This window comes from Cetorhinus maximus, chromosome 24, assembly GCF_964194155.1.
Source record: "Cetorhinus maximus chromosome 24, sCetMax3.hap1.1, whole genome shotgun sequence".
Classification (NCBI taxonomy): Eukaryota; Metazoa; Chordata; class Chondrichthyes; order Lamniformes; family Cetorhinidae; genus Cetorhinus; species Cetorhinus maximus.
Window position 1 is genome coordinate 36,614,484 of NC_135902.1, and position 20,266 is coordinate 36,634,749.

The following is a 20,266-nucleotide window of genomic DNA, read 5'->3' on the forward strand; positions in this document are numbered from 1 at the left end:
TTAAATGTCCTTTAGGGAAGGAAATCTGCTGTCCTTACCTGGCCTACATGTGACTCCAGACCCACAGCAATGTGGTTGGCTCTTAAAAATGCCCTCTGAACAAGGGCAATTAGGGATGGGCAATAAATGCTGGCCTAGCCAGCGATGCCCACATTCCATGAATGAAAAAAAAAGGTACCTTCGATGAGTAGAGGGGAGATAGAGATGCAGCAAGGTTTAGGGAGGAAATTCCAGAGCCAAGGGCCTAGACACAAGAAATAGGAGTAGACCAGGCAGCCCATCGAGCTTGCTCCACCATTCAATACAATCATGGTTGATCTTGGGCTTCAACTCCATTTAATTGCCTGTTTTCTTTATCCCTTAATTCCATGAGAAACCAAAAATCTATCCCAGCCTTAAATGTATTCAACAATGGAGCATTCCCAAACATCTGGAGTAGAGAATTCCAAAGATTCACAACCCTTGGAGTGAAACAATTTCTCCTCCTCAGTCCTAAATAATTGGCCCCTCATCCTGAGACTGTCCCCCTCAATGTTTCAGATTGTTTCTGCTGGTTGGGTAATCTCTGGGTGTCAACCCTATTTATTCCCTTCAGAATCTTGTGCATTTCTGAGATTGCCTCTCATTCTTCTAAACTCCAGAGAATATGGGCCGAATTTACTGAGTCATCAAAGAACAACCCCCTCATCCCAGGTACCAATTTAGTGAACCTTTGTTGTACTGCCTTCAATGCAAGTATATCTATTTTTAGATATGGAGACCAAAACTGCACACAGTATTCTAGATGTGGTCTCACCAAAGTCCTGTACAATTGTAGCAAGACTTCTTTATTCCTGTACTCCAATCCCCTTGCAATAAAGGCCAACATGCCATTTCTCTTCCTAATTGCTTGCTGTACCTGCTTGTTAATTTTGTGTTCTTTGAGTACATTTAAGTCTCTCTGAACATCAACATTTACAAGTTTCACACTTTTAAAAATACTCTGCTTTTATCTTATGACCACATTGAATAACTTCACGCTTCCCCACATTATGCTCCATCTGCCATCTTCTTGCCTACTCACAATATATCTATATCTCTTTGCAGCCTCAGTATCCTCTCCACAGCTTACCTTTCATTAGCAAACATAGATATGTAATTCTGTCTCTTCATCCAAGTCATTAAAATAGATTGTAAGTAGTTGAGGCCCTAGCACTGATCCTTGTGGCACTCCACTAGTCACAGCCTGCCAACTTAAATGCCGTTTATGCCCACTCTTTGCTTCCTATTAACCAATCCTCTATCCATGCTAATATATTATCCCCAACCCCATAAGCCTTTATCTTGCCTATCAACCTTTTGTGTGGCACCTTATCAAATGCTTTTTAGAAATCCAGCTATGCTACATCTCATGATTCCCTTTTTTATCTACTCTTGACTTGTTTTAATACTATACTGTTCTAAGCATCCAGGTAACTCTCCCCCTCCCTAATGCCCTACAATGTCTGCAACTCAGCCTTCAGCTCAGCAATTTGAGCCAAAGTTGCAGACACAAGCTGCAAATGTGGTTGCCTGGGATTGCAGTGCGTTCCACAGATACGCACATGCTGCAATCACAACATTACACAAACCAACTAGAGGCATACAGTGGAAGCAATGAGGTATCACAACAATTTAGTTCACACTGAAATTTCTCCCAAACCCCCCCTCTGCCTTGCTTCATCTCCACTGTCAAAAATCTCCACTGGTATCTCTCTTTGGTCATCTCCCTGGACTTTTGGCAGTTCTGCTCAATGCCTGTTTCTCCCTCCACCCTAAATTTGTGAAGCACCTTCTATCAAAGGTGCCGGATAAATGCAAGCTGTTGGAATAAAGTTGCTGTTGATCCCTGCACATATAAAATTGTTTGGCATGCACGAAGCAAAAAAAACAGTATTGTCTTTACAGCCAGTTGTATCAAAGTTTAACACATTGGCAGGCTTAAGCCACTCAAATGCCAGTAAAAAAGAAACAGCCCCACCCCACCCCCCGCTTCAAAGGCAAGATGTGGTTGGCAGCTCTGAAACGGAAAACTCTAGGCGTATATTCACAGTATTTCCCTTACGCAGTCTCCAAAAATTCAGATTCAGAGTTTCGCCCTTCGAGATAATTAAATTTCATCTTTGGCTGCGGCATCTCAGTGACGCAGAATTTGGTTTGGCTTTAAGTACAGAAGCTGTGAAACAGCAAAATAAGGCACAACAACCTTCAATGGAACGTTAAAAATTGTACTTTTATTCATCAGCAGCATTTGTAATACATTGAAACTATTCTTTAACTTGATTAGGCAGACACTTGTTATAAGCAGACAGACTTTTTTCAGAAATGATTTTTTAAAATTTTCACACACCTGCAACAAGCAGCTAACCAACAGGATCACAGCAGCTGGAAAAATGACAAGTTGGCAGCACAACTAAATCATTGAAATCTGCACTTGTACTGTTTTTGGTTTATAGTATTTAGTGTCATATATTCTAAGCATGCTTTGGTTGTTATATGATGTGATATGAAATTAATATATTTCAAATGCTTTCCAATTTCACTGATATAAGATAACAATTGACATACCACAAACATATTGTTCCTGAAATGTGCTGTGGAAGAATGTATGCCATCCAATTAATTATGGTTTTGCAAACAATGTTAGACAGCCACCATAAACACAGTCACATTTAAAACTGCTGTTTTGGTTGGTTTGAAGGCACAAAATTCATCAATTGTATTCAATAGTGACTCATCTTAAGACACCAGTTTTGTTCTCAAGTTGGCTGCTTGATAGTGTCTCTGATATCACCACAAACACTAGATTCTGAAATCAGGATTTTGATAAACAAAACTATGCCTCACCTGCTTATGTTTATGACTGGGCAGGATCAAAATCTAAAATAACTTGTGTGAAAGTACCAAACTGGTTTCATTTTGGTTAATGGTTGAGTGAATACAAGAATTCAGATACTGTGTGAAGAAGAGGATGTATTAAGAAATGAGAATACAGATGTTTGGTTACATTCAGAGTCTGTATGTCCTAAGTTACCATGTGGTGTCTTCACCTCAGTTGTAATGCATACTGGTATTTTATTCTGTTCTGCTAATGTGTGCATTTCTCTGGATGATCCTTGGTTAAGACAGGGGTTCAGAGATGAAGGTGTTTCATGTACTACAAGAACCATGTCAGCAAACAGAGAGAGTTTACTGTCTGTTGTGTCTTCAGAAGCTGTGCTCTGGCACTGCACAGATTGTAGCTTGGGTTCTGCTGTTATTCTCTTGTGCTGTTCACAATGTAAATTTTGCTCAGTCATAGAAGTTTGTGTTACAGTTACAATTTGTGCTTCTGAACGTGGTTGACTTTTTTCAGTATCCACTGCATCAGATGAAATTTCAGTCACTTTTTCTGTGTGTTGAGTTTTAACCTCTGGTGATGAAAGAGATGGAAATACCGGGCCCTGGTTTTCCCGTGAGATTGAAGTTTCTTGTGCTAATGGAGGTAAACACAGTGATGATCCCTGGCTTTTCTCTAATACTGGAATCTTCTCTAACCCAGGATGAAAATGCAATGGGTCAGTCAACGCTTTCCCTTTCAGCCCCGAAGTGAAGTTGGTTAAAGGTGTCACAGCATTACATGACAGGGTGTCACTGGAAATAGGCAGAGCGATTTCCAATGCTGAGCCCCGAGCTGCCAGCTTACTTCCCTCCAAAGCCTGAAACTGCCTCAGAATCTTAAAAAAAAATAATGAAGAAAATATTAATGTTATCCGTACCTTTGATGACTGCACCTTGGCACCTCTTTTGGTGCACACTGCTAGGATTTTCCACCTTCCACAATGACAGTCTTTATCCCATGCAAATACTGGCCGATTTCAAGTTAAAATAGGCTTTTTTTCTTCTTCCCCCAATTTTCCCTCCTTACCAGCATCACCAACAACAGGCATTTCGATAGCACTTTTAACATAGTAAGTCCCCCCAAGGCACTTTTCCCTCCTGTCCTCCATATCATGTCACTTTCAGAGCAATAGTAAAGGATCAGAGTTCTCCCAATTGAGGGAGAGAGCCTAGTAGCAGCTACACCTCACTCTATGCCGAGCCCAGCACTTATTCGCAGCAGTCATTAGTGGAATCTTTGCAGGTACCTCTGTCCTTTTAACTTCACCACCCCTTCGAGTGTAAAGTGCCAGGATTTTCCACCCGTGCTGTACTCCACCTCAAAGAGGTAAACTCCCACCACCATTAAGAAGTTACGTTTATATTGCACTGTTTAAAGTCCGCAGAACATCTCATAGCACTTCACAATCAATGAATTTGTTTTGAAGTGCAGTCACTGTTGCAAAAGAAAATACAGAGGCAATTGCACAGAGCAACCCATAAAGAACGGGTGATGAATAGAGGCCATCTGGTTTTGGTTCGGTTGGTTGAGGGAGGAATGTTAGCTTAAACACATCAAGAATCTCCTGTTCTTTTTCAAATAATGCCACATCCACCTAAACATGCAGGCATCTCATTCCAGTGCAGCACTGCCTTACACCGTGCTGAAGTGTCACATTATGTCTTGAGCGCTGTATTGTGATAATCACAACTGAACAGCAAGATGAAGTCAGCTGTCAGTTGTCAAAACCATGATATATCAAATTGTTATTGGACACTGAATTCTGAAGGGGCTGAAGCTATGCTAGACTAAACTATAGGCAGCTGTGGTGAAGCAGGAGGGAGGCTGGGCCTTAAGAGAAGCTAATAATAAGTAAACAAATATAAAGTACAATCATGGGAAATAAAGTATGAACAAAATTGAGTAATTTCCAATAACTAATGTATGTATTATATTACAAACTGATTATTATTTGAATCATTTAACCTATTCTCAAGATTACAGGCATACGACAATCATTTTAAATTAAGGTTCCTGGGGGAAACATTTTCTTAACTGCAGGAAAAGAGATGATTTTGACAAGTAGCTTACCTTGGTGGCTCGATTGGTCACAGGCCCTGGTCCACCCTCACTCAACTGCTGCAAGCACTTATGGGTAATTGCAAATATCTGGTCATGTGATAACAGGTCAGAGCACATTAGGGTGGAGAGGATGCTCATTGACCTCTACAAGATTAAAAAAACACCATGAAGAATATATTAAAAAAAGGGTGAAAATAGTTCCTCCAAACATGATATATAGACACAACAATTAAAGGCTGTACATCTGCTACTTCTTGCTTATGAACAAACTACTAAGAGACTTAAACACAAGTTGAAGGAATCCAAGATGTTTGTGAAAATGTCTGCCAACCTCAGTCTAAACAATAACCATGTTCGGGAAAAACTCAACCTTCATAGGAGCCTCAGAGTTAGTGGTAACAGTGATTCTTTTAATCTCATCGAAAATTAATAGCCTAAAGTACTGCAGCTGCAAAACAGTCATGATAGGCCCTTTGCTCATGTGAAAGAAATCCTGGAATTCCACACCACCTGGGAGAGATTTAGTGTTATCAACTGACCTCGAATCCCTGTTTGACGACATTTTTAAATAATTGATTGGAATATCTTTTTACTCCTCTTCCGTAAATGTAACCAAATCTATTTAGATTACCCTGGCTATTATTCTATACATACACTGTGGGATATTTAAGTTCTTTTCTTTTCCAATTTAGCAGCTGCAGGTATTACACCTCACTAACACAATTTTTTACAGAACTGGAAATATTCAGTGTCAAATCCCAGGGATCATTCAGAGGGTGTTATCAGCCTGACTGATTTTTGATTAGCAAGCCTGAAAAGCAAAAAGGAAGACATGCATTCATCTTGTGTCACATTTCAAAGCGCTTTGAGTATAAGGAATTACAATGGAACTCATAGAAAATACCATGTTGACAGAGTCAGAGGGGTCCTTCATTTTCTCATTGAGAAGCTCCACGACCACTTCACAGTTGAGTAATCCACACCTGAATTTGGTAAGAGAAAGACACTACTATAGCAAAATGAATTTTACAAGAAATAAACAGTGTCCCAGAATAAAGTTTAAAACTGTTCAAGTAGGTAAATTGGTTGGTGCTGAAAAACATCATCTAGGTGCAACATAAGTAGTAATTTATTTTTATTAGCAAGGGTGATGTCAGATGGGAGGGGGACCATGGAGTGCATAGGTTGCAGCAGGAAAGTATGGGACAGACTTGGTGGACTAGCTGGCCTGTTTCTGTCTGTCATTTTCATATGTACGTTTATTTGTTTAACTTTTCCTATAAGAAACCATTGCTCATCACCATTGATTCGATTAATTCCTCTGAAGCACCAGGTGACTTAGGCCCAAGCTTAGGATCAAATCCTGGAACTCCCTTCACTGTAGTGAACCTGCCAGATGAGTTGCAGCAGTTCAATGCTCACCACCAGTTTCACAAGGGCATTTAAGGATAGGCATCAAATGCTGGCCTTGCCAGTGATGCCCACATCCCATGAAAGAATTTTTAAAAAAGCTACTTGCACTGCCTAATTAAGAAATTCCTCAGTTTTGCAACTATCATAGGGGACAGTGGGGAATGCAGCTACAACGTGAATCTAAATTTAGATAGTTCAGCACAGTGGGCACTCTCTCGGATTTCAACTTTGGAAGCCATGTTGAGAGCCAAATTAAGAAGAAAGTACTTTAATTGATTTCTTTTTGACAGAAGTATTTCAGAACAGGTCTCACTATGGTCTTATTCCATAGAGTTTTCTTAAGAAGATGAGCGAATATATTCAAAGTGTCTTATTAAAACTGTACTATTCAAAAATTCAACCAGAAAAGACAGGGAACACTGAATTAAGGAGTTAGGACTATATTCCTGGATTTTAATCTTACAGGCATTACATTTTCAAACAATTGACCATTACAGTGCCCGTCAGAAATTTAAAAGTCTGCTGGTTGTTATCTATCTCAAATTCAATGAAGCGGTTTTATCAAATGGCTTATTACCAGAATCATACTCACTCTTTGATAAAATGAAGCATTTCATCTCTAGTCAGAAATACTTTTGACCCTTGGGTCAGGTTGTTTACCAAGGCTATTTCCTGCACGCAGTCATTCAGGTTTATTGATTCAACTCTATTGAACAGAAATCAAAGGCAACTATAAGTTTCATAATATTATCTTCAAAACATTCCTAAGGTAAATTCAAATTATAGTCGTGTTCATATTGGAAATTATACTGAACTATATGGAAACTAAAACATTCGCTGTTGATTTTAAATAAGTAAATAAGGAGGTTAGCATTATAATATTTTATCCACTGAAAATCAAGCTATGACTTAAGAACTGAACTTGTTAGGCAGGCAAGTTGAACTTTTACATGCACATACATATAATTAACAGCTCATCAACACACAAAATTCAGACAAATTAGCACCACTAAATATGAAGTTGTTCTAACTATGGGGATTTTTAATCTTTTATATGCACATACATTGTATTGAGGTTCTGTCTGTTCGAATGTACAATACTGTGTGGAAACCCAATCAGACATTGATTAAAGGCAATGAGCTGAAAGATGTTAAGCATTTTCATGCAAAGACCAGAATAAAGCAGAAGCATGATTTGCTTTACATAGTCCTCAGAGCAAACAAGAAACTCCTTCAGCAAGCTCTTAGGTACCTGGCAATGTGTGGGAACATATTTTTTAATGTTTTCAAATATATCTGTTGTTGCACTGTGACCAAAAGATAAGTTTCACTTCAAATGCACAATTTGTACTTGTATTTAACTTCACCGTTTAACTGGCACTAAACTGGCTCATTAGTGGTCTGTTAAATTTTCATATACTTTTACCTTTCCATCAAGTCTCCGCTCTCTCTGCTGCCCCCTGATTGGCTGTCTGTACCTGTTTTACTATTGCTGCCATCTGAGATATAATTGGTCTGTGAGGAATCCTGGGAACTGTGCCCACTGTCACTTTCTTCCCAGCCTCCCCCTGGCAGACCAGGTTGATGATGAATTGCTGTAAAGGAAAATAAATCATAATGATACTAAAACCAAAACAAAACCAGAGCAAAAACTGCTCCTCCTCTGCGTACGATGTTCTAAAGTTTTTCACCTTTGTTTCAAGACAAGCTACCACTTTAGTTTAATCCAAGGCAGTAGCAAAAAAAAAACATAAAAATATAAATTCTAGTTAGCTTATGCCGTTATGGGAGAATGAGAAATTGAGGGGGAATTACTTCACAGCACTTTAAATCTGTTCAGAAGTGCATTGTTCAAATGAGTGTTCATATATGAATTAACCCATTGTAACTCCAGAAGACTAACTTACCTTTTGTACTGTGTCTAGCAACAGGACTTTTAGGAACTGATTTCAATTCTTTTGCTTCAGAAGCAGTTGATAATACTGGCTGGTAGCCCTCAGCATGATAATGGTTTCCACGATTTTTGGGGCAATCTTGAGGAAGTACAGCATTCGCCATAGCTTCTGCTGCTTTTTGTATCTTATTAAGAATTGCATCACTGGCAGAACCTGATGATAATATAAACATTATTTTTAATTGCTGACTATGATTTAGCAGCCAGACTTGGTAGTAACCACAAGATACAGTGCCAATAAATCTGCACAAGTAAATTACTATACTGTACTCTAATCTGTATTCTACTGGTACTGCTATTCCTGTTTAATGCAAATCTAGTTACATGAAGCAACTTTTTAGTCTGTCGCCAATTTGTGCAGAGGGAAGCATTTATTTTTGTAGTTTTATCCATTCCTGGGGCCAGTACATCAGAGACACATCATTTAATTAAAGAATGTACGGCTGAGGACATTGTTCAGACTAGTGCAAAAAAAACATTATTTGTGGAGCTTCAATAAACAAACCATCCTGCAATATCTGGTACCATTCCGATTGGATCTCAGAAAGCCACAACTAACATTAAATGGCTTGTTTTTCCAAATTTATATTGTTGATAGAAGACTTTTCTTCTCTAGATGTGTGCACACCCTAGTTTCAACCCAAAGTTTCTGCTAATTTATCAAATGTTAATCTAGTTAATATAACTATATAAAATGCATACCTAGTCCAGCACAATTCAAGGTCATCCGAAACAAGACCATGGCTAAATCTGATAGGCTCCTTTGCACATCTGATTTCATAACCAGTGTTTCTGAATAACACTGAAAAGGCACAGGGAGAGTGATCAATGTCCCAATCACACAGCTACAAAGCTGTTTCTCCCAGGTTCAAGGTGCCTGGTCTGGTTTAAAAAACACTGGTGAAATTAAACAGGGCATGTTTTCATCTCCGCTGCTTGGATGGAATGAAAATCGAATGAGCTGTACAAAGGGCAGGCGATTGCGCTGCCTCAGTGCTGCTGAGGCAAAGGACAAGTCACAGGACAAATCACTTTAAACAAAAGAAGTGAAAATCCCTAATAGAGTTTTGCAGATGATAACAACAGTGCATGGCAAGAGATTAGAATTTTATTAAATAAACCTCAAAACAGATAAATGTAGACTCAGTAAAATATCCCAAAGAAGAAGAATCAAGTGTGTATGCAGCAGCACAATCAATACTAATAAATTAAGGCTGAAATAACGCAAGTTTGGCCTCAGTTCAATTACCATCTAATGATGTCTGGAAAATCAAGAAATGGAGCCTATGCCAGGTTTTCCTAGACAAGAGAATACACAATTCATGATTGAACCACTGACTGCATTCCTTTAGACAAGACTGGAGGACTCTGTAGCAGAGATCTGTTTTTACGTTTACCTGAAGGTATTTTCCCTGCTGTGTGCCCAAAGCCTTGCATTATGGAGCCAGATGAAGGACTTGAACCCATTCCTGTAGAGAAACATAACAAAAATTATCTTCCAAGTTCCACTAACCTTTGCATTGCATTTTACTTCGAAATGTATACTCAGTTGGAGTACTGAGGTTGGCATTTGATCTTAAAGCATTTTAAACTCAGATCAGTTTTAAAAAGTGAGTCTTTTATTTGAAATGCATCAGTGATGAGCAAAACAATTGCTTTATCTCATCGTTGCCATGAACTACTACTGAACGCTGGGAATTTAAAGGATCCCTAGAAGATTGTCTTTAAAAAAAAACAGGGAATAGGCAATTTCAATTCCGAACTTAATTACTGGATGCTATTCCCTGTGCAATACTGACATTTAAGAAGCAATCCACTGAGCAATCAACAATAAGAAACGCAAGGAATAGAATCAAAGTTTTACACATTATTACATTTTACACATTAAATGTCAGAGAAAGATTTAAAATTAATCCCAAGTTAATGTTGGATTGGCTCATAGAACATGAAAATCCACCATTTCCCAACATCCTTATCATTGAGAAAACCAGGTAAATGATTAAAATTAGGCGAAGCATTAATTAGCAGAATACATGATTTCAATAAGGTTCAAAAGAATGATAAAGAAGGCACCAACAATGGCTTTTAAAAGTTTGTAGAAGTACAAAAGGCTGAGAGATAAGGTCCCTAAAGGAGATAAGAAAAAACAAGGTAAAGACGGAGATACCAAATTGAAATCCACTCATTATTGTAAGAATGAAGGGGAGAGGTGTATACAGTAGTAATCTAATTTTTAAAAATTAGGTATTAATCTGCAATAAAGCATTGCAGAATGCAGGCAAAAGACACCAAGTATGAGAGTTAAATTTAACGTTACTTGATAAGCAAATACTGTGAATGCTGGAAATCTGAAACAAGAACAGAAAATTCTCTATCTTTCTTTACAGATGCTGCCAGACCTGCTAAGCATTTCCAGCGTTGCTGTTGTTATTCATGTTAATTGATATTTGTTTTCCAGAAAGCTTGTCCCAAGCAAATCACACCTGTGACAAGTCTTGTTATCCCAAAAGGCTGGAATCTTAGATAATGGCAAAGACTGACAATTATTTTTCAAAACTTATTAACTTTAATCAAAGTTAATTTTTAGTCTCCAATTTTTCAGTCTCAAATGTTACAGAAAAGCAACCGGGTTTTGTAACATACAACTCATTGCAGCTCTTACCGGCATTTCTCCAAGTTAGAGTAATCTATTGAGAAGAAAAAATCCTGAGACAATAGCCCAGTCTTCTTGTAACCATTGGCCACAGAATACTTTCCCAAGTTCTATCCCTCAGGTAGGAAGCTTCAGGTGAAATGCATAAGCCTTAGGCTCAAGGAGCTCTTTTGTCTGAACAACGTTCAGAAGCTAGCAACAAAAGAATCTACAGCTTCCCACTTCATCGACCCTCAATAGCACATAGCACGCTTCTATTTACTTCCCAAAATTCACAAAAAAAATTGTCCTGGTAAGCCCATCGTTTCAGCCTGTTCCTGCCCCACTGAACTCATTTCTTCCTATCTTAACTCTTTTTTTTCTCTCCGTGTCCAGTCTCTTCTCTACATTTGTGATTCTCCTGATGCCCTACGACATTTCAACAATTTCCAGTTTCCCGGCCCTAACCACCTCCTCTTCATTATGGACATTCAATCTCTGTACACCTCCATCCCCCTCCAGGGTGGTCTGAGGGATCTCTGCTTCTTCCTTGAGCGGAGGCCCAAACAGTCTGCATCCAGCACCCTCCTCTGCATGATGGAACTTGTTCGCTTATTGAACAATTTCTCCTTTAATTTGTCTCACTTCCAACAAATACAAGGTGTTGCTATGGGTACCCTCATGGACCCCAGTTATGCCTGTCTTTTTGTGGGATATGTGAAGCATTCCTGGAGCAGAATTTATAGGTCAGCGTGCGGGCGCTCTCCTGGCACGTCCGAGCGAGAAATAAAGCGCGTTGACGTCGGCCAAGCGTGCCAATGTCAACGCGCACTCTCGCAATATTTCACTAGGCAGGCGTGCGATGAAAGTGGAGGCGCCCGCCATTAATTAAGTGGCCAGTTAAGGCCCTTAAGACACCAATTGTCTCAGAGTTCACGTAGCCCATGCGATTTTCAGGCCATCACATGGGCTAAACGGGCAGGCGGGCAGGCCACATTTTCAAAAACCTCATCCACGGGCAGTATAAGAGGGGTCAGTGGGCTTGTAAATGTGAGTAATTTGTAGTTTAGAATATAACTTGCTGCTTGTGTGAACAGGACATCTTCATTTTGCTTCAGAGCTGCTTTGACAGAAATAAGAGGCTTCAGTTCAGGACTCAGTGTTGTTTTCCAGGCCCCCGGAGGATTCATACTACTTGGGGCCTTCCAGGTATCAGACAGCCTTTCCTTACCCTGCTAATGGGGATTGTGATGTCCATTGGAGGCACCTCCTCTGAGGAGGAAGAGAGGCCAGGTGTCCCAGTGCAGTTTCCAGGGAGCGACCCGTGGGAGGAGAGGTGCAGTCACAAGGGGCACAGGCCAACAGGAAGTCCAAGGCGGAAGCGGCCGCAGAAGACGCAACTATCCTGCTTCCAGGGTTTACAGATGGCGAAGCAGCTACCTCAATATGTCTGAGGTGCAGTGCCAAAGGAGGCGCCGTCTCTCAAGGGAGACAGAGACCTCCATCTGTCAGAGGATCGGCCCTGGAGATCAGCTCCGACTGTGTGGGTGGACACCCCATGCCAGTGGCTCTGAAGGTCACGGTGGCCCTCAACTTCTATGCCTCCGGCTCTTTCCAGGGGTCAGTGGGGGATCTGTGTGGAGACTCCCAATCAGCTGTTCACAGTTATGTCAAGTTGGTGACAGACACTCTGTTCAGGTGTGCATTGACTTTCATTCACTACCGCACAGACGAGGCCAGCCAGACAGAGCAATCCAGAGGCTTTGCAGCGATTGCTGGGTTCCCCAGCGTCCAGGGTGCAATCGACTGCACACGTGGCCATCAAGGCGCCAGTGGGTGAGCCGGATGCCTTCATCAACAGGAGGGGATTCCACTCCATGAACTTGCAGATACTGTGCGACCACAAGATGCAGATTCTGCAAGTCTGTGCAAGGTACAATGGCAGCTTCCACGATGCTGACATCCTGCACTCCCAGGTGCCGAGGCTCTTCAGTGCTCCAGCCCAACTGGATGAATGGCTGCTGGGTGACAAAGGCTATCCCCTCAGAAGGTAGCTCATGACGCCTCTCCGCCATCCAAGAACAGGCCGAGCAGCAGTACAACAGGAGCCACGCCTCCACAAGGGCTGTGGTAGAGAGGGCCATAGGTCGTCTCAAAATGTGCTTCCAATGCCTGGACCGTTCAGGGAGTACATTCCAGTACCCCCAGATCGTGTATCACTGATAGTGATTGCGTGCTGCACTCTCCACAATCTGGTGCTGGAGAGGAGATGCAGTGGAGGAAGATGATCTTGACACAGCTACTCAGGCAACAGATCATGAGTCCAGTGGTGAGTCCGAGGACAGGATGATTTGTTTGGTCAACAACATGCACTATGTGCCATTTCAATAAAGTTTAATGAGAAACAAGTCAGTTATAACATCATGGCTTACCCTGCACCTGCAGAACAAATGAAGCACCCAAAGGCTTGTTGTACTAAACCACATTTAATGAAATGGTGCCCTGGCATACATTCTACAAATTAACATTGACAGGTGTTATCCATCACACCAATAAACAATAAACTTAAAAATGGGGGAAACAAATATCACCCATGATCAGGCCAAGTTGTGACTAAGGTGCTTTAAGTTTGCGCTTGTGGGTGCTATGTCTAGGCGCTCCCCCCTCACTGGCACCGGCATTGGAGACAGCCTGCTCACTCTGCTGTCCTGTTGGCCTTGGTGACTTTGGTGGGCGTCCTCTGGCCTGTGCAGCATGTGCTGGCCCCGCCTAGGAGGGAGTGGCCAGTGCCATGGCTGTCATCTCCCCAGTCGCAGCAGCCTCACTGGATGCCACGGTCAGAGGGGCGAAGGAGCTGTTGCCTTCATCTGGTGCGCCCTGAGAGGAGCCCGCAGAGACTACAGGCAGCTCATGCACCAACGTGAGGTTGCTCTGGACCTCCCTGCTCACCATGGATGGACGCACCTAGCTGGGATACTAGGTGCCCAATCCATCTCCCACACTGACAGTGACCACCTGAGGTCATTGCCGGTGTGAGGACTTGCAGGTCTGAGCGCATCCCCAGGAACCCCTGATTCAGCTCCTGGAGGAGCCTCTCCATGAGAGTCGCCACTCTCTCCATGGAGGAGGCATTGCACTTGGTCATGACAGTCAATGCATTGCTCCCGCTCCGCAAGGACTCCTCCACAATGGAGACCAGGGCACGCATTCCCTCATGTATCTCCACCAGATCCTCCCGCACACCCTGCTGGATGTCCAGCATCTTCTGCCTCATGGACAACTCCAGAGGCACATCATCAGCCACCGACTGAGCATGTTCCTGGTCCCCAGCATTCCTCCCACTGCCGGCGCCCTGGGAACTCTCTGCCTCCACCTGCACCTCAAGTGTGTGGGAAGTGCCCTCACCAATTTGCACCGAGATAGTAGCCAGCGATCTAATATCCACTGAGGCGCTGGTGCCTGCTTGGTAGAGAGGGTGTGAAGAAGGTGCATTCTGATCGCTGTTGTCCTCAAGGGTCAGGGGTGGGCCTTAATGCTCCTCATCCCGATGGGCTGCTGGTGAGCCTGAAAGGAAGAACGAGGACATGTCATTAGTTGAAGTCATTACACTGTTGCCTGGCACCCGGATGAGACAGAGATAAGCATCAGGGTGCCCTTGTCTTTCCATTATCAATGGGGATTCCAGGTTCAAGGCTCACATCAATTTAGAGACTACAGTGGAATGGTTGTAATTACCGACATTCTGACCTCAGTGCACTGCACTTTTACCTCCCTGTGGCACCCCAACCTCCCCACGGCCAGTTGACATAGGCACATGGCGCCTCTCCAGCCCCAGGGTCTCCTGCTCATGCCAAGTGAGGATGAGTAGGTGGGGTAGTCCCCCGCCAGTCTGCGACCTCTCTGCATTGTTACAGGATGTTTTCTCCTGAAAGGATAGAGGAGCATTGATTATTCCAACCTGTACCTGCAGTGCCATTGCAACCTGGCCAACCCCACCTGAGGAACACCTTGCAGGGCTCAGCCAATTTGAGAGCCTGGAGATGCAAGACACTCAGTCCAAGCAGCCAAGGCTCAGCACCTTGCCCAGATGCTGCCTTATTGATATTTGCCACTAAGACCTCTGACGTCCAATGGGGGGATGGGCAGCTCTTAACTGCTCTGCAAAGTGACCCATGCCAACATGATACTCACCATTCCTGATCGCAGGAGATCATTGAACCGCTTCCAGCACTGCACCCATGTGCGTCTCACCACATTATGGCTGCTGACTCTGGATGCCACCTCCTCCCAGGCCTTTTTGGTGAGGTGGGGAGGGCCTCCTCCTCCTGTCCCTGGGGACAAGGATTTCTCTCCGTGCTGCCACCTCCTCCAGGAGGGCTGCGAGACATTCATCAGAGAAATGTGGGGCCGAATGCCCTGCCGAACGGCCCTCCCGCCTGCCGAGTCCACTCACAATGCTGTCCAACATGAGTTCAACGTCCTTCACAGGCAGCCTTCCAAGGGCTGCCGTGGCTGCATTTGAATCGGTCGCCTGGTTGCCATTGGACCCGGTGGACATTGAGCACCTGCCCCTTCGCACTCATTCCACAGCTGTGTCTTATACTGGGTGGGCCTTTATTGGCCCGCCCGCATAAAATCACAGTGCAGAGCTGAACGCGGGTGAACCCGACCGCCCCTGCTGAGCACCCCCACCAAGGGCAAAGTCCTGCCCCTTGCTCCAGTCCTACCAACTCTTTTCCTGGTACGTCAATGACTGTATCAATACTGTTTCCTGCTCTTGCCCAGAACTTGAAAAGTTCATTAATTTTGCTTCCAATTTCCACCCTTCTCTCACCTTTACAGGGTCCATCTCCAACACTTCCCTTCCTTGACTTCTCTGTCTTCATTTCTGGAGCTATGCCATCTACTAATATTTATTATAAGCCCACCAACTCTCATAACTACACTTCCTCACACCCTGCTTCCTGTAAGGACTCCATTCCACTCTCCCAGTTTCAGTCTCCATCGCATCTGTCCTGATGATGCTACCTTCCAAAATGGCACTTCCAACGTGTCTTCCATTTTCCTCAACTGAGGAATCCTCCCCACTGTGGTTGACAGGGCCATCAACCATATTGGATCCATTTCCCACACTTCTGCTCTCACCCCTTCCCCTCCCTCCCAGAACATGACAGGGTTCCCCTTGTCCTCACTTTTGACCCCACAAGCGCTGTGTTCAAAGGATTATCCTCCACCATTTCCAGCACCTCCTGCGTGATGCCACCACCAAACATATCTTCCCCTCCCCTCCCCTGTCAGCATTCCAAAGGGGCTGTTCCCTCCACGACATCCTGGTTCACTCCGCTATCAGCTCCAACACCTTGGCACTTTCCCATACAAACGCAGGAGGTGTAACACCTGCCCTTTTACCTAGCCCCTTCTCATAGTCCATGGCCCCAAACACTCCTTACAAGTGAAGCAGCACTTTACGTGTACTTCTTTCAATTGAGTATACTGTATTCAATGCTGACAATGTGCTCACCTCTACAGTGAGGAGACCAAACACAGACTGGGTGACTGCTTTGAGGAACATCTCTGTTCAGTCTGCAAGCATGACCCCGACCTTTTGGCTGCTTGCTATTTTTGCTCTCAGGCTCATGTTTCTGTCCTTGACCTGCTGCAATGTTCCAGTGAAGCCCAACACAAGCTTGAGGAACAGCACCTCGTCTTCCAATTAGACACTTTACAGCCTTCCAGACTCAACATTGAGTTCAACAACTTCAGACCATGAACTCTGTCCTATATTTTGATTTTTTTTTGCCAGTGCCAGTCTGTATCTTGTTTTCATGTTTTGCTTTCATACAGAGCTGTCCTTTATTTTGTCTTTAATACTTACTTTGGGCCCGTGCTTTATTTCTTATCACCATTACCACTCATTTTGCCTTTTGTTCCATGACACCTTTGTTATTTAATCTCTCCTGCTCTTTAGCCTATCACTGAACTTTTTTGTTCCACATGACCCCCTCCCCCCACCCTTTTCTCAACAACATAAAACCTATCACATTTCTACCTCTCCTCAGTTCCGAAGAAGAGTCATATTGTATTCAAAACGTTAACTGTTTCTCCACATATGCTGCCAGACCTGCTGTGTTTTTCTAACACTTTGTTTTTATTTCAGATTTCCAGCACCTGCAGTATTTTGCTTTTAACCTACAGGTGGCCCCTGATTTTGTCCTTATAATTTCTTTGAAATAATTCCCTAACGTGAAGGATTTTACGTAAAAGTGAGATAATATTTCCGAGCTTTCGGATATTGGTTATGGGTTAGTCAGTTTTAAAACAACAACAAAACAAAACCACAACTGTGCAGTTTTAAAATTATGAAATTCACATAAACAAATCCCAATTTTGAATCCAATGACTGAGACTATTTACTGAATCCCAATGCATTAAAACCTTCAAAACACAGAGCTTGACATTTAGTACATTAACCTAATTGACTAAGCTAATATCCCCAAGAACAAAAGAAAGCAAACCACTGAAGAAAACAGGCATCTGTTTCCATTTTTGATAAAATTGTTTTCCTTGATATCACTACAAAATGACAAAAAAAAGGGGCTTACTAATTTCTAACATTATATATATATATATATATATGTCCCATACAACCCCTTGCCTTAGAATAACCAGCTCCCCTTAATGATGCTGTGAGGCATTTAGGTTGCGAACTTATAAAGATGGCTACCCATAATATCCACAATTAGCTGACTGGAGATACTGAGAGAGCATTATTTCAGTGTAAGAATATGTAGGATGAATTACAAAATTATCTTAGGCATTTCAAACCTTACCAAATTTATGAACAGTAGAATTTACCTGTCTGTGGGTATGGTCGGGAAGGAGACAAAGTGCACGAGGTTTGATATGGCAAAGCGTCAGAGAATAACAAATTTGCTAAATCCTGCCAAAAGAAAAGGAGACATTAATCACTGGTCTCAGGGTCTCCATGACCCCTTTGCCGTGCATCTCTCAAAACATGTACATAAATTAGATTAATCAGCATTGCACAGAACTGATATTCTCTTACGTTTCTAACACTAGCCATTTGAAAGCCATTAAAATTACTGGTAAGCTACACTGGCTGATCCTAGCCTTAAGAATATAAATACCTCTGCAGTTGTTCGCACCCTCTGGTATAAGGCATTTCCATGAAGCAGGTCTGGAGGCCCACTAAAAACTAGCAGGGAAGAAAAAAAAAACAGTCCAATAAATAACCAGAAGCTACACGATAGAGAACAGTCAGGGGCATGAAATTTATTCCATGAATGAGAAAAACCTTATAAATGAAAACATAGTTAAATGAGTTATTGTTTTATTCATGAAAAATACTATGAACATTTTATTATGGTTTTCTTTCGTGTTTCAACTCAGACCACATTCAAAAAAAGAACACAAATTAGCATGATATTGAATAAAGGACTAATTGTAGATCTTGGAAAAAACCTACAATGAATACTGCCAGATAAGGAAAAGGGAATTGCTGTGCCAGAAGTAAAGCTGAGCACCTAGTTTCTCAAATCACCACTTTAAACTAATGAAGGAGGCTATTTTGAGATTGCCTCTTTAGCAAGCTCTGACAGTAAAGGTACAATTTCAATACTCAAACATTCTTCAACAGCCATATGTTCTAACAAAATAACAACAAACAAACATTTGGATGGAATATAATGTGGGCGACAGGAATCCCACCCACCGGCCGGAAAGCCAGCGGGAACACCGCGTTGCTTCTCTCCGGGAGGCCTGATGCTATTAAGAAGTAATCAGGCACCTAGCTGGCGACATTGGGCCTCCCATGCAATCAGGTCCTGTGCAGGGTGGAAATCTTGCCCCAGAGAGCTTCAGGCCAACCAGAGACCAGCAGCTCTCCAGTACTTGTAGTGCCACCGGGAGCGGTGGCCAATGCCGGCACTACGCTTGGGCCAGCAGGAGGGATTGACCATGGATCCCTAGATGGAGATAAGTGTAGGCAGGATGGGGGTCACGGGGGGTCACCAGTAAGGGGGGGGTCACCGGTAAAGGGTGGGGGGGGGGGGGACGGGGACGGGGACATCAGAAGCAAGGGCAAAGGGGTGGCTTTCAGCGGGGCTCCTCCTTCCCAATGCTGGGTCCCTTGATCAGGCATAGAGTGCCTGAGAACAAGGGACCCCCCAATTAGACCAGAAACAAATCCAACAGGCTTTGCCGGGTGGTCTTCCCACATGACGATCCCCCGTTCACTCTAGTTGAATGCCAGCAGCGGCAGTATGAAGGCCTTAAGCAGCAATTGGCTTCCGGGCGGAAGGCAGCCCGCCACCTTTCCCGCCCTGAGCTTGATCAAAGGGAGGCGGGAAGGCAACGGGACCTCCACCCGCACCCTCCCATCTGATCAAGTAGCTTCCACTCACCCTGCCACCTCCAAATTTGCCTCCAAGGATGGGCATTCAACTTTATCCATTGTCACACTTTTAAAAATTCAGACAGCCAGTACCTTTCTTTTCACTTTTCTGTTTTTTTGTTAAGCTACCAATGTTCCATAATAAAGGCTGGGGTTCCTTTTCATTGAGGTTGTTATTCCTTCATTATCAAAACTAAATAACTTCTTTTGATATTACATTAATTTGATTCTCTTCTGAAAGTTTATCTTGTGTTATCCCAGCGATATTTTGATTATCATTACTCTTGGCATTTAGCTGTCTTGTCCCATGCTATAGTTTTACGCAATACCTATCTGTTGGCTAATTTTACTCAGTACATTCTTTAATCCTTAATTCACATTCACTCTGGCTTTGAAATTACACTGTGGGATAATAATGTGCTGATATTTTAAGCATAGGATTTTTAAATGTGTCAGTTTAGCAGGGGAGTTAATCTGAAATAAATGGGTAATAGCTCCTCCAGAACAGTGGAGAGGGGTATTCCGTTCAACTTGTTAAACAGCCAGATACTATAATACAACAATGGAGTTTACAACCTAAATTTATCTACAATGTTCCAATTCTTTACACCACTTTTCTTTCATTTTTCTGATCCATTACCCAAGAGTTGATCTTCATGGTTCACATCCACTGATTTCAGCTTTTTAAAAAAAAGTTTTGCTTGTCTATTCTTTTCTTCAGCTTATCTTTTGATAATGAATGTTTAAAATCCCCCTTTTTAGACTGTACTCTCTATATTTTCCTAAGGCTTCTCTTTAACTGATGCTAATGGATTCACCTTTTTTAAAATCCTTCCACATTCTCCTCCTTATGCCACATGGTTCTTCTTTTGTCTTTTGACAGTCATGGGCCCC

General features: G+C 42.7%; 1 protein-coding gene across 5 annotated transcripts in view; it reads right to left on the reverse strand.

The window, feature by feature from the left end:
* Nucleotides 1–2,232: 2,232 nt before the first annotated feature.
* tepsin (TEPSIN adaptor related protein complex 4 accessory protein) overlaps nucleotides 2,233–20,266 on the reverse strand; it is a 34,106-nt gene continuing 16,072 nt past the window's right edge. For 4 of the 5 annotated variants that reach the window (XM_078571015.1, XM_078571012.1, XM_078571016.1 and 1 more), the window contains 9 exons: nucleotides 18,108–18,175; nucleotides 17,815–17,899; nucleotides 9,725–9,796; nucleotides 8,281–8,481; nucleotides 7,800–7,968; nucleotides 6,966–7,079; nucleotides 5,865–5,943; nucleotides 4,970–5,104; nucleotides 2,233–3,734 (listed from right to left, as the gene is read on the reverse strand). In XM_078571015.1, coding sequence (XP_078427141.1) covers nucleotides 2,967–3,734; nucleotides 4,970–5,104; nucleotides 5,865–5,943; nucleotides 6,966–7,079; nucleotides 7,800–7,968; nucleotides 8,281–8,481; nucleotides 9,725–9,796; nucleotides 17,815–17,899; nucleotides 18,108–18,175 — 1,691 coding nt within the window. In that variant the 3' untranslated portion in view covers nucleotides 2,233–2,966. The remainder of the gene's footprint in view (nucleotides 3,735–4,969; nucleotides 5,105–5,864; nucleotides 5,944–6,965; nucleotides 7,080–7,799; nucleotides 7,969–8,280; nucleotides 8,482–9,724; nucleotides 9,797–17,814; nucleotides 17,900–18,107; nucleotides 18,176–20,266) is intronic. The other variant, XM_078571017.1, reaches the window with a different exon arrangement.